The 15136-nt window shown below is 41.5% G+C and overlaps 1 protein-coding gene across 2 annotated transcripts in view; it reads left to right on the top strand.

Moving 5' to 3' along the window:
* Positions 1–11586: 11586 nt before the first annotated feature.
* The window catches only part of STK17A (serine/threonine kinase 17a), a 39471-nt gene continuing 35921 nt past the window's right edge, over positions 11587–15136 (top strand). The window contains exon 1 of one of the 2 annotated variants that reach the window (XM_047832682.1): positions 11587–11937. In XM_047832682.1, the coding sequence (XP_047688638.1) occupies positions 11741–11937 (197 nt within the window). In that variant the 5' untranslated portion in view covers positions 11587–11740. The remainder of the gene's footprint in view (positions 11938–15136) is intronic. The other variant, XM_047832671.1, reaches the window with a different exon arrangement.

Raw genomic sequence — 15136 nt, 5'->3', positions numbered from 1 at the left:
GTAGCCACTATTTAATTTAAATTAATAATGATACTGAAGAGAGAAGACAATTGACATCTTTATATGAGCTCATCAACAAAAATATTAGAAAATAATATTTTCTAGGAACTCCACTGCCCAGAAAGAGAATCCACAGATAGAAGGAACAGGAGGAATTTGAAATATATTGCAATCTAAAAGAGGCATAAAATAAGTACTTTGAAATGTTCAAATGGACAAGGAAGTAATAAAATACATAAATCAGAAACAGAAGATTATAAACCTAGAAAGGCAGGCTTGACAAGGACAACAGTGTGCTTCTTTCCTTTTTATTTTTTTTTTTTCTTTTTTCTTTTTTTGGTCTGGAACAAGCCACTTGAATTCTTTAAGTATTTAACTTGTATGAAAATGTATGTAACAGTTCACAACACTTGGAAGATGTAGCTTCTAAAATAAGTGAATCTGTATTTTTCATATGGATGTGTTTATAAAATGTAATTTTATCAGAATTGCATGGTAAAAACAAATATTCCTCAGTTGGTTTTTATTTTATAAATTCAACTATCAGGTTGAGATAAGAACATACAAATGCTGAACTTCTACCCTTAGAGTGCTGACCTTCAACTTTCAAAAAGTAGATGTGTAGCTTAATAAATGTTATTTAAATTTCATTTTGTTACAGGAAATACAATTTGCTTCATTGGCATAGCAACACACATATACATAAATATGACTTGATTTGTTAATTTTTGTTATTAATTTGTTTAATTTGTGTAATTTATAAATCAAAATTCCTTGAATTTGTAGTTCACTAAGATTCATATATTTTGAGACTATGTATTACATGTATATAAGTTAATGATTGTTATGTCTTGTTTATTTTACAAATATGTAATGACCTTCTTATTCCCCATCAATATTCACCTAAAATTGTACTATCTTGCTTATTAAGAGTTATTAAGGATTCTATGGATATCTATGTTCACTTATTGTGTAAATACCCATAAGATTCAACAAACGGAGAATATGCATTCTTCCCAAGCACAAGAAATATTAAAAAAAAAAGTAGTCCCACATTCTCTGACCACAATACAACATAATTAAAACCAAACTTAAAAAAAAAAATGTTTACCACAGGATAGTAACAAAGCATGAAGCATCCCTAACTCGTGGAAACAGCTAAAATATCTCTTACACTTACATGTTCAACTGGTCAATGAACATCTCTATTCAGTGGGCTAATAAACATATCATATTTGATTAGTCAGGGTTTTGATCAGGAAAGTATAGTTACTCCAAATGATTCAGAATAAGGAATTTATTATAAAAATAGACCTTACATAGTTGTGGGAGCTGGTGAATAAATCTGTGGAAGCTTTGCAGCTGCTGGTTGGCCTGAATCAGGAAGAAAAGTCAGACATAAAGCAGGGGTGACTAGAACAAAGAACTAAGATAAACTGAAACCCATGAGAACAAACTAGAAGCCTCTTCAGGTTGGTGACCTGCCAAAAGTGATGGTTCTTTTCATCATGGAGCTGCACATATTCCTGACTCAAGACTCAGAGAAACTGCAGAGAAACTCGGAGAAACCCTTCATTGAATCCACCAACAATTCCTGTTGAGCCTAGCTTGACAGAATTCCACTGCTTTTCATCAATCCCACTGCCACATCCCTGGTCTGAGCCACAGTAATTTCTCATCTGTATGATTGTCATAGCCTCCTAGCCAGCCTTCCCACATCCAGTTCACAATGCTACAGCCTATCCTCCACACCGTAGCCAAATAATCATTATAAAACATGTGTTAAATCATGTCATTCTTCACTTTAAGCCCTCCAATGATTTTCCATCAGTTTATAAATCCCTACACGACCTGCTGCTACCTCTCTTATCTCTTACCTCACTCTCCTAGCCACACCCCCCAAACACGTTTTTCACCTGAAAGCATTTGTAGTCATGATTTGCTCTGCCTGAGATGCTTTTCTGCATGTCTGCAAGATTCTCTTCCTGTCTTTATTTGGGTCTCTCCCTATTTGTCACCTTCTCACAGAGATGTTTCCTGGCCAGTGTATCTGAAGTACTGCCTCCAGTCCCTCCCTATGTCCTATTCTTGCTTCATATTTTTCCCTATTCCTGCTTACTTATTTGTACCTGACACTGTGTTATACAGTTGGCCCTTGAACCACACTGAGCTTAAGATGCTGACTCCCCATGCAGTTGAAAATCCAACTTTTGACCCCCTAAAACTTAACTACTAATAGCCTACTATAGACCAAAAGCCTTACCAATTATATAAACAGTCTATTGACACATATTTTGTATGTTATGTGTACTCTTACAATAAAGCAATCTAGAGAAAAGAAAATGCTTTTCAGAAAATCATAAAATACAAGTATAGCACCATACTGCATTTATTGAAAAAAAGTCGCATATAAGTGGACCCACACAGTTCAAACCCATGTTGTTCAAGGGTCACCTGTATATCAGTTTTTTTTTTTATTGTATCACCTCCATAATAATGTAAACTCCAGGAAAGCAGGGATATTTTTTTGCTTTACCCTTACAGTACCAAGAGCAGTTCCTGGATGAGTAAATATTCACTGGATATTTCTTAAATAAATTAATGAATTAATTTTCTACAGAGTATCGAAAACTAATGAGGCTTCCAGTTTCCAGTTCTGCATGTAAGGTGCTTATAAACTGCCACTCTGTCCTAGCAACACATAAAAACCTGAACAGACTCAAAAATCAACTCTCCCTGGATCCATAACAGAGGGAAAGACACAGAGAAAGCTAAGCAAAGATTCTTGAGCAGAAATTGCTGCAGGAACTTTTGCCAAAGTAGGAAACCCTGAACTGTAATTGACAAATTGCTGGAAGTTCAATGTGGACAAATCTGAGAGTCAAAAACTCCAGTCACAGGGAAGCCTCCACAATATTATAAGAGCTACTTTCAGATATTTAACAGGTCCCCACAGTAGATATCAGAGAATAATCTCATCAAGCTTCTGGCGGGGAGAGAGCAAATGGAACCATTATGAAACATCCCAGAGCACTTTGGGTGCTTTGGTTTGTTTGTTTGTTTTTAGTTTATTTATTTTGAGAGAGAGCAAGGACGTGTGCATGCGTGAGCATGCGCGCGCGCACACACACACACACACACACACACACACGTGTAAGAGAGAAGGAGAGAATCCCAAGCAGGCTCCACACTGTCAGTGCAGAGCTTGATGCAGGGCTCAATCTCACAAATCATGAGCTCATCGACCTGAGCCAAGATCAAGAGTTGGACACTTAACTGAGCCACTCAGGTGTCCCTAGAGCACTTTGTTCTTGTCAAGGCCTGTCCTCATAGGAAACTAGTTAATCAGATCTTAACCTGCTGGGGTGTTATTAGAGTGTAATTGACTTCAGGGAAAGGAAATACCACAGACTCCAGGCCAGTCTAGAATTCCACTTGGGAGAAGAGAAAATACCCAACTCCATACTCTGCCAGCTAAGGAAAGAGAAGCGAACTGACTTAGAAACATTTGTGAAACTCACAGTCCAGAGGCACAGGCTCACTGAAAGACTGAGCCCTAATCATGGATTATAGAACACTTCCCTCCCCAACATCACACCACCACATTACTAAAGGCCTATGTACAGCAATTCCTTTAATGCAGTACCTCATGTTTGACTATCAAGAAACATTATGCCTATCAAAAGACCAAAATGGAAGACACAATTTGAAGGGAAAGAGCAAGCAAACATCAGAACCAGAAATGCCAGGGATGCTGGAATTACTAGACTGGGAAGCAACCACGACCAATATGCTACGGGTCTAACGGATAGACAACATGCAAAAACAGATGGGAAATGTAAGCAGAGAGATGGAAATACTAAGGCAGAGCCAAAAAGAAATGCTAGAGATCAAACACAGTGCAACAGAGATGAAGAATGCCTTTTATGGGCTTATTAGTAGACTGGACACAGATGGGGAAATAACCTCTAGAATTGAGGATATCTCAATTGTAACCTCAAGACTGAAAAGCAAAGAAAACAAAGACTGGGAAAAAAAACCAGTAGACCAGACTATGAAAGCATTGTGGGACAATTACAAAAGGTGTGGGTCCACGGTCAGGTCTGTGGTTGGCAGGAATGTTACCAGGAGCACGAAACAAGTGTAACTTCTGCCAGGTCCCTAAAGCATTCTCATTTTGGATTCCTGGGCTGGTGCCTGCATATGCAGGACTGTCTCTGGACTGCAACAGAGCACGTCTGGAGTAAGGTCATAGGACTGCTTCAAGGAGCACAGACAGATCTGAAGCTGGTGGACCTGTTTAGCAGAGATGCCCAAGGGCTTGTCTACTGCTGGGTCCCTGAGCAGGTTCCTGGGCAGGTATAACTGCCTCAAGATCCTCTGGAGTGGAGCTAGAGTTGGGTCACATGACTACTTCAGGGACTATAGTTGGGTCTGAGGTCAACATGCCCTATTACTAGGGGCATGGACAGGCATGGCTCCTGCACCCCCTGGCAGGAGGGGCTGGTAGCAGAACCAAGAACAAGCAGAGACTGAGCCAAGTCCACAGAGGGACAAGGTGGCTTCTTCTTCTTCTTCTTCTTCTTCTTCTTCTTCTCCTGGCTGCTTCTTCTTCTTCTTCTTCTTCTTCTTCTTCTTTAGTTCATTTATTTATTTTGACTGAGAGAGTGAGAGAAAGCAGGGCAGGGGCAGAAAGAGAGAGAATCCCAAGCAGGTTCTGCACTGTCAGTGCAGAGCTTGATGAGGGACTCAGTCTCCTGAACCATGAGATCATGACCTGAGCCCAAGTCAAGAGTCATATGCTCACGAACTGAGCCCCCCAGGACAGGGCTGCTTCTGTTCCACAGCTGAGATGATAGTCAACAGGCCTGCCAATGGTGCATGAGCCTGCTTTTTCTCAAAGTGGCTGTCCTCAGTCTTGGGTTCCACTGAAGTGTTACAACCTCCTTCCCAGATCCCAAAATTCTCACAGTCACTTTTGTCTGAGGGTAGCTATCAAATATTTGCTTCTGTGGGAGATGTGATTTGGGAACCTGTAATTCTACCATCTTGCTGATGTCATCAATACCAATTGTCTTGATTACTGTAGCTTTGTGATAAGTCTTGAATTTGGGTTATGTCAGTCCTCTGGCTTTGTTCTTTCCCTTCAACATTGTGTTGGATATTCCAGGTCTTTTCCCTCTCCATATGAATTTTAGAATCAATATCTACAAAATAATCCAGTGGGATTTTTATTGAGATTATGTTTAATCTACAGACCAAGATGCTGTTATTTTGAGGCCTCAAGAAAGTACCTGAAGCAAAGTCTTAAAAAAACAGTGCCTAGAATACATTTAGTCAAGGGATTTAATAAATTTCATTTCTGAACAGTCTTATCTTTTTAAAAATTCTTTTAATGTTTATTTATTGTTGAGAGAAAAAGATAGCATGTGTGGGGAAGGGGCAGAGAGAGAGGGAGACGCAGAATCTGAAGCAGGCTCCAGGCTCTGAGTGGTCAGCGCAGAGAGCCCAACATGAGGCTCAAACTCACGAACTGCGAGATCATGACCTGAGCCAAAGTCGGACCCTTAGCTGACTGAGTCACCCAGGTGCCCCTCAACCACCTTATCTTGCATAGGAGACAGAATTTAGGAATGAAAACATTCCTAAACATTCCTGCATCAGGTCAGTAAAGTCCAGTACAAAACAATTACGTCTGTGTCTGCAGTCTTCATAGAACATAAGAAGGCTGACCTTTACTCTCCTTTCATTTCCTGGGAGATATCATCAGAAAGGATTTTGTAAGTAAATGTACTAGTCTTCTTTCTTAATGTTGTGCCTTCAGATATCGAACTGTAAATAGTAGAAACTAAGTCATGGGGGGGGTATTTTTTTTAAGTGTTTATTTTAATTCCAGGTAATTAACATACAGTGTTACATTAGTTTCAGGAATACAGTATAGTGATTCAACACTTCCATACCACACCCAGTACTCCTCATGACACGTGCACTCCTTAATCTTCATCATCTGTTTAACCCAACCCCTGCCCCTCTCCCCTCTGGTAACCATCAATTTGTTCTCTATAGATAAGAGTCTGTTTCTTGATTTGTCTCTCTTGTAGAGTCATTTTTATGGTTGATTTTATTTCTCTTTTATTTTTCAGAATTCATGAGTGTATTTCTTCCTCATCCTCTTCATGAGTATTTATTTATTTAATATAATTTATTGTCAAATTGATTTCCATACAACACCCAGTGCTCATCCCAACAAGTGCCCTTTTCAACGTCCATCTCTCCATGAGTATTTAAATAGGATTTAGGAGAAGGACTCTAGGCACCTAAGCTGCTGCTCTTTAGGCGGTCTTGATGATGCCCTCTGCCTCTTGCTCAAAGATTTACATAAATCTGTTATGTATTTTATGTAATAATAACCCCCAAAACTCCAAACATTACAGCCAATAAAATACCAGTTATATTATGTTCTCAACCATTCTGAAGTGGATCCACCTTTTCTCTCATAAGCTGACATGCTCTCATTTTAATATTTACATTGTAAAACACTGAACTGCAAGAATTTCATTCAACTTATGAAAATATTTCTTATGCTTTTCATTATCTCTTCTACATGAATTAAGATATTTAATTTTCTGGGGCACCTGGGTGGCTCAGTCAGTTGAGCGCCGACTTCAGCTCAGGTCATGATCTCATGGTTCATGGGTTCCAGCCCCCCATTGGGTTCTGTGCTGACAGCTCGAAGCCTGGAGCCTGCTTCTGATTCGGTGTCTCCCTCTCCCTCTGCCCTTCCCCCACCCATGCTCTCTCTCTCTCTCTCCCTCTCTCTGTCTCTTAAAAATAAAATTTAGGGGCGCCTGGGTGGCGCAGTCGGTTAAGCGTCCGACTTCAGCCAGGTCACGATCTCGCGGTCTGGGAGTTCGAGCCCCGCGACAGGCTCTGGGCTGATGGCTCAGAGCCTGGAGCCTGTTTCCGATTCTGTGTCTCCCTCTCTCTCTGCCCCTCCCCCGTTCATGCTCTGTCTCTCTCTGTCCCAAAAATAAATAAACATTGAAAAAAAAATTAAAAAAAAAATAAAAAAATAATAAAATTTAAAAAAACATCAAAAAAAGATATTTAATTTTCTTAGCCAATAAACACTTCAAAGTTATATAGAAAGTTGTAATCTAGGAATTGAGTTGCACATTTATCAACATATCAAAGAGTATTAGCTGATCATTTCACTGGATTCCACAACATTCATCAAACAGCTATTGTATTACATGGTACAGCGGCTTCATTTATGTTCTCACATTCCTGTGCTATCAAGCCTGAATCCTCAATATTTGTGAATTTTTCTTTAGTTTCACAACAAATCTCCTCACAGGATTTATCATATATAACTCTGATAGAACAATTGTCATTCTTTCAAATGTCATCTTGGCTTAGAAATGCTAAATGGCAAAGAAAATGAAAAAAGAGATGGCCATCATGAGCTACTCCTTTCTAAACAGAATTCTGAGAAATAGTCACTGACAGATTAGAGCCCAGTCTTACATTTGACCTAAATGCTAATTTTGGCACCCAAATGAGAAGTACAAATCAATCTTTTTTCTTTGACAGCAGATATCAAAGGAAATTATGTTTTTCAGTTGACCTGCCGGTCTCACAGGCATACTTATCCTCAAAGAGCTTAGATCTGTAACTTGCACATCATTTCCCAGAACAGTGCTCTGATATTTAAAAAATGACAGAGGTTTGCACATATGGCAAGCTTCCATTTGAATTGAACTGGGAGAAAGAGGCTGTGACTTAAGCCCCCATCAATAAATGGAGAGATAGGGAGCACCTGAGTAGAGGTGAGTGGTGTTTAAAATAACCATTGTCTGTGCCTGGATGGCTGCACTATGGAATATTTATTTTAAAAACAAAGCTTTAAATTTAGTTCAATAAAAAAAGTAACATAGTAGTTGAAAGACATTTAGGAAGTACAAAACAAACGAAAATTACTCAACAATAGTCCCCTCACTCAAAGACAATCACAGAATGATAATTCTGTGTCTTCTCTCTTCAGTGCACTTTTAAAATATAATAGAAATAATATTGAACCATTTTTATGGCTATAATTGCAAAGCAAGTATAGTTCAGTATTATTAACCCTTTGAACAGTGTTGCCTAATAGCCTATCTGTTAAATACATCATAATTCATTTAATTTTTCCCTTATTGAAAGATAACTGAGTGTTTTGTATTCAGTTCAGCCACATTTATTTATTGATACTTATGGAGTGTCAGTTATACACTGAGGGTACAGAAATAAATGGTCTCCATCCTATCTAACTAGGAAGAGAGAAAATTATTCATTTATAATGCAGTTTGATAAAGATAAGCTCATGATGATATAAAAGCAGACAGGCCACATTCTATCTCAGTCTGATAGAATCAGGTAAGGTGCCCTATAGAAAGTAATAATCAGAGTTGTTGGAAACGTGCGGTAAAATACACATAGACTCAAACAAGGAAATAAAAAGCAGCTGTGTTTTTATCCTTCTGGTCTTTTCCTCCATTACCACTGATGATGGGAGTTGAATAGCACTAAAAATCTTTGCTAATTTTACTAGCAAAAGTGGAACCTCTGGCTAATTTATATTTCTTTGATTCCAGGTAAATTTGACCATTGATATGGATTTATTATATCTGTCCTTTTAAAATATCTTCTTCTTCTTCTTCTTTTTTTTTTTTTTAATGGATGCCTGGGTGGCTCATTCAGTCAGTGTCTGACTTCAGTTCAGGTCATGATATCACGGGTTGTGAGTTTGAGCCCCACATTTGGCTCCGTGCTGACAGCTCAGAGCCTGGAGCCTGCTTCAGATTCTGTCTCCCTCTCTTTCTGCCCTTCTCCCACTCATGCTCTGTTTCTGTCTCTCTTTCTCTCTCTTTCTCAAAAATAAACAAACATTTAAAAAAAAATTTTAATGTCTTTTTTTGGACCTCCTTCTAATATAGTTTTAGCATACCTCTTAGTGATTTATATGTTCTTTATAAATTTACTATGATTTTTGTCTATAATGTTTGATACAAATGTTTCTATAGTTGGTCTGCCTTTAATTTTGTATATAACATTTTTTGATATGCAAGAATTTTTAAGTTTTTGGTAGCCAAATGTTTTCCTGTGAGTTTGTCCCCACTACTTTACTGTTTATAAATTATTTCTCCTTTAGAAATCAGCTAATTGTTACATACTCTTTCTAGACTTTATAGTCTTGTTTTATTACATTTAATAATCTAGAATATTTGGGGCCCATTTAAGTTTCTTTCTTTTTAAGTTTTTATTTAAGTTTTATTTAAGTTTTTATTAAGTTTTATTAAGTTTTATTTAAATTCCAGTTAGTTAACATACAGTATGATATTAGTTTCAGGTTTACAATATGAGTCAACATTTCCATACATCACCTGGTGCTCATCACAAATGCCCTCCTTAATCCCTATCACCTATTTCACCCATCCCCCTACCCTTCTCCCCTCTGGTAACCATCATTTGTTTTCTGTTAAGAGTCTCCATCTCTGAGGTGCCTGGGTGGCTCAGTTGGTTGGGCAACCAACTTCAGCTCAGGTCATGATCTCACAGTTCATGGATTCAAGCCCCATGTTGGGCTCTGTGCTGACAGCTCAGAGCCTGGAGCCTGCTTCAGATTCTGTGTCTCCCTCCCTCTCTCCACCCCTCCCCCCACCCCTCCCCCACTCACACCTTGAGTCTCTCAGTCTGTCAATAATAAATAAACCTTAAAAATTTTTTTAAAAAGTATCTCAAAACTGCATACTGTGCTCTATTATGTTGAGCTGTCTTATCTCATACTACATTTTAGTATCTGTTAGGATAATTCTCTTCTTACAAACTTTCTAAAAATTTCCTTACTATTCTTATTTGAACATACTTTATAATAACTTTTGGATAGCCTTAACAAGTTCCAAAAGAAATCTTGTTGGGTTATTAAACTTTGTTAAATGTATTGATTGATTTACAAAAAATTACAGGATCCAATCTCTTTAAGAACAGATTATGTATCTCTATTTGTCTTTTTTAATGTCTTCTAGAATAATTATATTCTATATCATTATAAAATAAAATGTAAGCTTTGTGCATTTTTATTAGGGTTGTTTCTGCATGCTTTTTTTTTATTCTATTGCAAATGGGATAGTATCCTCACTATCCTGCATGCCTCATATTGTTTTGAGGTAAAAGAGCTGTTGATTTATTTTTATTTTATTATATCTAATCACCCTTCTTTAATTTTTTTAATTTTAATATTTTTCAGTCAATTCTTTTGGATATTTTAGAAGTGTAATTGAATTGTCTATATTTAATGACTTTGTCTTTTCCTTCTTGACCTTTTTAACTCTTCTAATATTAACACCATTTTAGTCTTACGGCACTGCTTCCTTTCTCTACTGCAACGCTGAGTAGGAGTGACTAGGAGTGAATAGGAGTGGCAAGTATCATTGTTACGCCCCTGACTTCAATAACAATGCTTCTGTACGTTTTTGAGAGATACACCTTATTTTTTTTTTTTCAACATTTATTTATTTTTGGGACAGAGAGAGACAGAGCATGAATGGGGGAGGGGCAGAGAGAGAGGGAGACACAGAATCGGAAACAGGCTCCAGGCTCTGAGCCATCAGCCCAGAGCCCGACGCGGGGCTCGAACTCCCGGACCGCGAGATCGTGACCTGGCTGAAGTCGGACGCTTAACCGACTGCGCCACCCAGGCGCCCCGAGATACACCTTATTAAGGCATTCCTTTTAGGGGCACCTGGGTGGCTCAGTGGGTTAAACATCTCACTTAGGCTCAGGTCATGATCTCACGGTTCCGGTGTTCCAGCCCTAGGTAGGGCTCTGTACTGACAGCTCAGAGCCTGGAGCCTGCTTCAGATTCTGTGTCTCCCTCTTTCTCTGCCCCTCCCCTGCTCACACTTGGTGTCTCTCTCTAAAAAATAAACATTTTTTAAAAACCCGACCTAACATTTTTTTAAAAGACCAGATGAGAACACCATGTTAAAAACCTAGTAGACTACAGACAGTTTCAGTGTCTGTTGCATAGGGCTAGTGTGAGGGCTTAATAATATTTATCCCAACTCCTGCTTCCAGATTTCCTCCTAATGGTATGAAGGAACCAGGTGTCCTGGCCAACTCCCACGTGCTGTACAGCAGCTGAGATCAGAGTCTCATCACCATTCCTCACCCGCCCAAAGTAAAGCTCCAGCTGGCAACTCATATGCCTTTCACTGAGGAGGGATCGGGTTTTGGAACACTCGGGTTCTCAACAGGTGTGTTAACTGGCTGAGGCAGTGGGTACTACCTCCCCCCCCCCCAACTCCCCCGCCAAGGCAGAAGGGTGGTGCTGTTTCTCTTCTCCCCGAGGCCAGGGCGGCCCCCAGGCTGCACCTTCTCCTTCTCGGCTGCAGAGGGCGCGCGTGAGGTATCCGGCGCTCTAGAAGGCAGGCGAGCTCCACGAGGGGACGGAGAGGGGTAGGGCCAGGGGGCGGGGCGGGACATGGGGCGGGGCACCCGGGAGTCTGGCAGGGCGGGGCATGGGGCGGGGCATGGGGCGGGGCACCCGGGAGTCTGCCGGCAGTAGTTTAAGCGCGCAGAGGAGGAGAGCGGGTTCCGGGAGGTCTTTCGGGCCGGCGCGAGGGAGCTGCAGGTGGGACCGTTACCCGCCCGGCACCTGAGAGCGAGAGGGGCGGCCGGAAAGGAAGCGTGCCTGCGCACCATGATCCCCTTGGAGAAGCCGGGCAGCCGCGGCTCCCCCTCGGCAGCCGCCTCAGGGGCGGGCCGGAGTCTGGGCGCGCCGCGCCGGCCGCCGCCCCCACCCCAGGCCCGCGGGCTGCTGACGGAGATCCGCACCGCCGTGCGCACCGAGCCCTTCCAGGACGGCTACAGCCTCAGCCCGGGCCGAGAGCTGGGCAGGTGAGGAGGGCGGGGGCCGGGCGGGCCGATAAGTGCCGAGGCCGGCGGGCGCGGTGGCTTGGCGGCGCCGGGGCCGATAGCGTGCTCTGTGACATGGCACAAACTTGGGTGCGGGCGGCGATATCGGGGCGGTCGAGTGGCACCAGCCAGCCCTCCGCTGGTTCCCGACGCCGGCGCGGCGCTCCCGCGACCGTGCGGCTTTCACTTGGTAGCGGGTGTGAGAAAGTCTCCAACGGCGGGCCGCCGAGACGGTCCCCCCTGCCTCCGCTCCCAGCCCTCTCGGCATCTGAGGTGTTTTCGCGGCGGCGGAGCGCGGGGAGGGGGGGAGCGTGTGAGCTGCGCCGCCGCCTTTTCCCGGAGCCAGCGAGGCTCAAGCAGACCCGGAGCTGTGCAGGCGGCTTTGGCTTTGCCTTCCGGCTCGTGCGTGTTCTCCGTCTTCTTGTGTGGCTGTAAGAACGGATCGTTCCAGACGTGACAGCTTCCTCTGAGTCAGTGCTGTGTGAACCTCTCAGCCTTCGGCGGACTTCAGTTTCGGTGCCTTGGCTTTGTGCTGTTTTACTTCTAGAATATTCAGGTCCTTGTGGCTGTTAAGTTCACAGGCGCCTGTCCTTGCCTCGCTCTTTCTACTCTGCTGGGAGCTGGCCCTAGCCTTCTCCTCCCCACGCCGCTCTTGATTCGGTCTTTTCAAATTGTAAACGGCGAAGCCTGTTTGGATACTTCACTTTTTGTGTGAAGAGGGATGATGCAGTGATAGGGGCCTGAGGACTGACTTCCTTTTTGCTTTCGAACACTTTGGAGAAGTTGTCGAGAGCGTCGGCTTTGGAGTCCGACCTGAGTGAGCTTAAGTCCCGGCCTGCTTGTCATGTGTGCCTTTGAGTGGGTGACTTAGACTCCCCAGCCTCCTGTTTTTCACCCATAAAATCCTATAATGACGGTACCTGTCTCGTGGGGGGTGTTATGCAGATGCCTGTAAAGCACGTGCTGCGGGTCCTGGCACATAGCCTTCAAGAAATGGTGGTTGTTGCTGCAAAATAACACCATGTTGCGATGGGGAAAGGGCCTGACAATTGTGACGGCCTTCCTCTGGAGTCTTGGAAAAGGAGAGTCTTGTAACACTGGTTACAAACAATATCGAAAATGTGCTACCTTACAAATGTTAAGGTAGCGTTTAGAAGTAGCTTTTTTTGTGGGGCGCCTCTGTGGCTCAGTCGATTGAGCGTCCGGCGTCGGCTCAGGTCATGATCTCACGATCCGTGTGTTCGAGCCCTGAGTCGGGGCTCTGTGCTGACAGCTCGGGGCCTGGAGCCTGCTTCGGATTCTGTGTCTCTCTCTGCTCCTTCCCTGTTCATGCTCTGTCTCTGTCTCTCAAAATAAATAAATAAACATTTAAAAAAATTAAAAAAAAAAAGAAGTAGCTTTTTTGTTGTTGTTTGCTTGGTTGGGTTTTGTTTTTGGGTTTTTTGTTTGTTTGTTTGTTTGTTTTTGGAGGGGATCCTACCATTTTAAAATGTCATACTTATTCCAAATGTTAACAAAAGGAAAAACATCCGTCAGAACAAGAGGTAATGCTTGACCGTGGCAGGCACTGATGAACTGGATCTGTGCACACTTTAAATATGACAGGGAAGACCTAGGGACCTACTCAGCTAGGTATTCTAATTCATCAGAATTCCAGACATTCTGAAGTAGCCCTGATCTCTTGAAGAAAGAAAACTAAGACTTTACATTATTATTTGCTTGTCTGGCTTCATTCCACAAAAGGAAAACTGGTATTACAAAACTGAAAGATCTTCGGGTGGCAAGCACTGTCTTGTAGAGTTTAAAATGAATGATTTAGGGGCGACTGGGTGGCGCAGTCGGTTAAGCGTCCGACTTCAGCCAGGTCACGATGTCGCGGGATCCGTGAGTTCGAGCCCCGCGTCGGGCTCTGGGCTGATGGCTCAGAGCCTGGAGCCTGCTTCCGATTCTGTGTCTCCCTCTCTCTCTGACCCTCTCCCGTTCATGCTCTGTCTCTCTCTGTCCCAAAAATAAATAAAAACGTTGAAAAAAAAATTTTTAAAAAAAATGAATGATTTAATCTGAAAAAATTGATTTGTGCCCTACCAGGTGTTGCTACTGATTCCTGTAGGAATGTTCCTTTCAACTCTTGTTTTTATCTGCATTATGCAATTCACTTGCCTATAGGTGTTTATCTTCTATACATATTTGCTTATGTAAATTTCTTTACGCAAGTAGTAATTCCTGAAGCAGCAGAACAATGCAGTTAGATACTTGATATAAAAAAAAAAAATCTAAAATTGAAAAACAAAATTATTTGTTTCTTTTTGGTTCCTCCTCCTCCTCCTCCTCCTCCTTTTTTGTTTTTTGTTTTTTGTTTTTGTTTTTTTGATCACAGGGAAGTTTAATGCAGTGGTAAAGAACATGGGCTTTGGAGTCTGATGGTTTGTGGTTGAATCTTAGCTTTTTACTTACCAGTTATGTACACTTGAGTGAGTTACCTAACCATTTATTGACTTAGAGTTGTGGGGAGAATTAAATAGAACACGTGTTTATAGCACTAAGTCTGTGCCTGCCTTAGGAGGAGGACTCAATAAATATAATTCATTGTGTAACAATAAATGTACATTATTTTTAATGTAACCAGAAAGCCAAAACAAGAAAACCTGCACAACTTCATGCTTCTCTCTATGGCAAAAGTGATGAAATCTCATTGCAAAAGGTAGAGGAACTGTTTGGAACTCTCAGGAAGCAAGAGTTCCGTTTTGTGTCATAAACAATCTTTGTTCCAAGTTTACAAATTCTGCCTGTATATTATGGTTCTGACATAATTGAGTGTTAATTCATAAACCTTTCAGTAGTAATGAAGTTGTCTCTTTTTCCAACTATAAACTGTGGTTGCATTTCTGATATAACTCCTCTCCTTCTGATATAGAACTTACAAAGTTACCTGTGTTACATTTTAATGAGGAATAGATCTTAAGGTTTTCCTAGGACATTATATTCTGTGGTCTTTCATTTAGTCAAAAATGTTGAAGAGTGAAGAGCCAACTGTTCAAACAAAGAAATTGAGTTCTTTCAGGAGTTACCATTATCTTACAGAAAATTAAAGCTTTCAGTGAAATGGTTGAAGAGGATTTTTGAAATGGTCAATATTCGTTCTATATCCATCTAATGACAGGATGTGATGTTGATTATTTTA

This window comes from Prionailurus viverrinus, chromosome A2, assembly GCF_022837055.1.
Source record: "Prionailurus viverrinus isolate Anna chromosome A2, UM_Priviv_1.0, whole genome shotgun sequence".
In the NCBI taxonomy this organism is placed as follows: Eukaryota; Metazoa; Chordata; class Mammalia; order Carnivora; family Felidae; genus Prionailurus; species Prionailurus viverrinus.
Note: the sequence above shows the minus strand (reverse complement) of the source record. Positions and strands in the feature narration are given on the sequence as shown.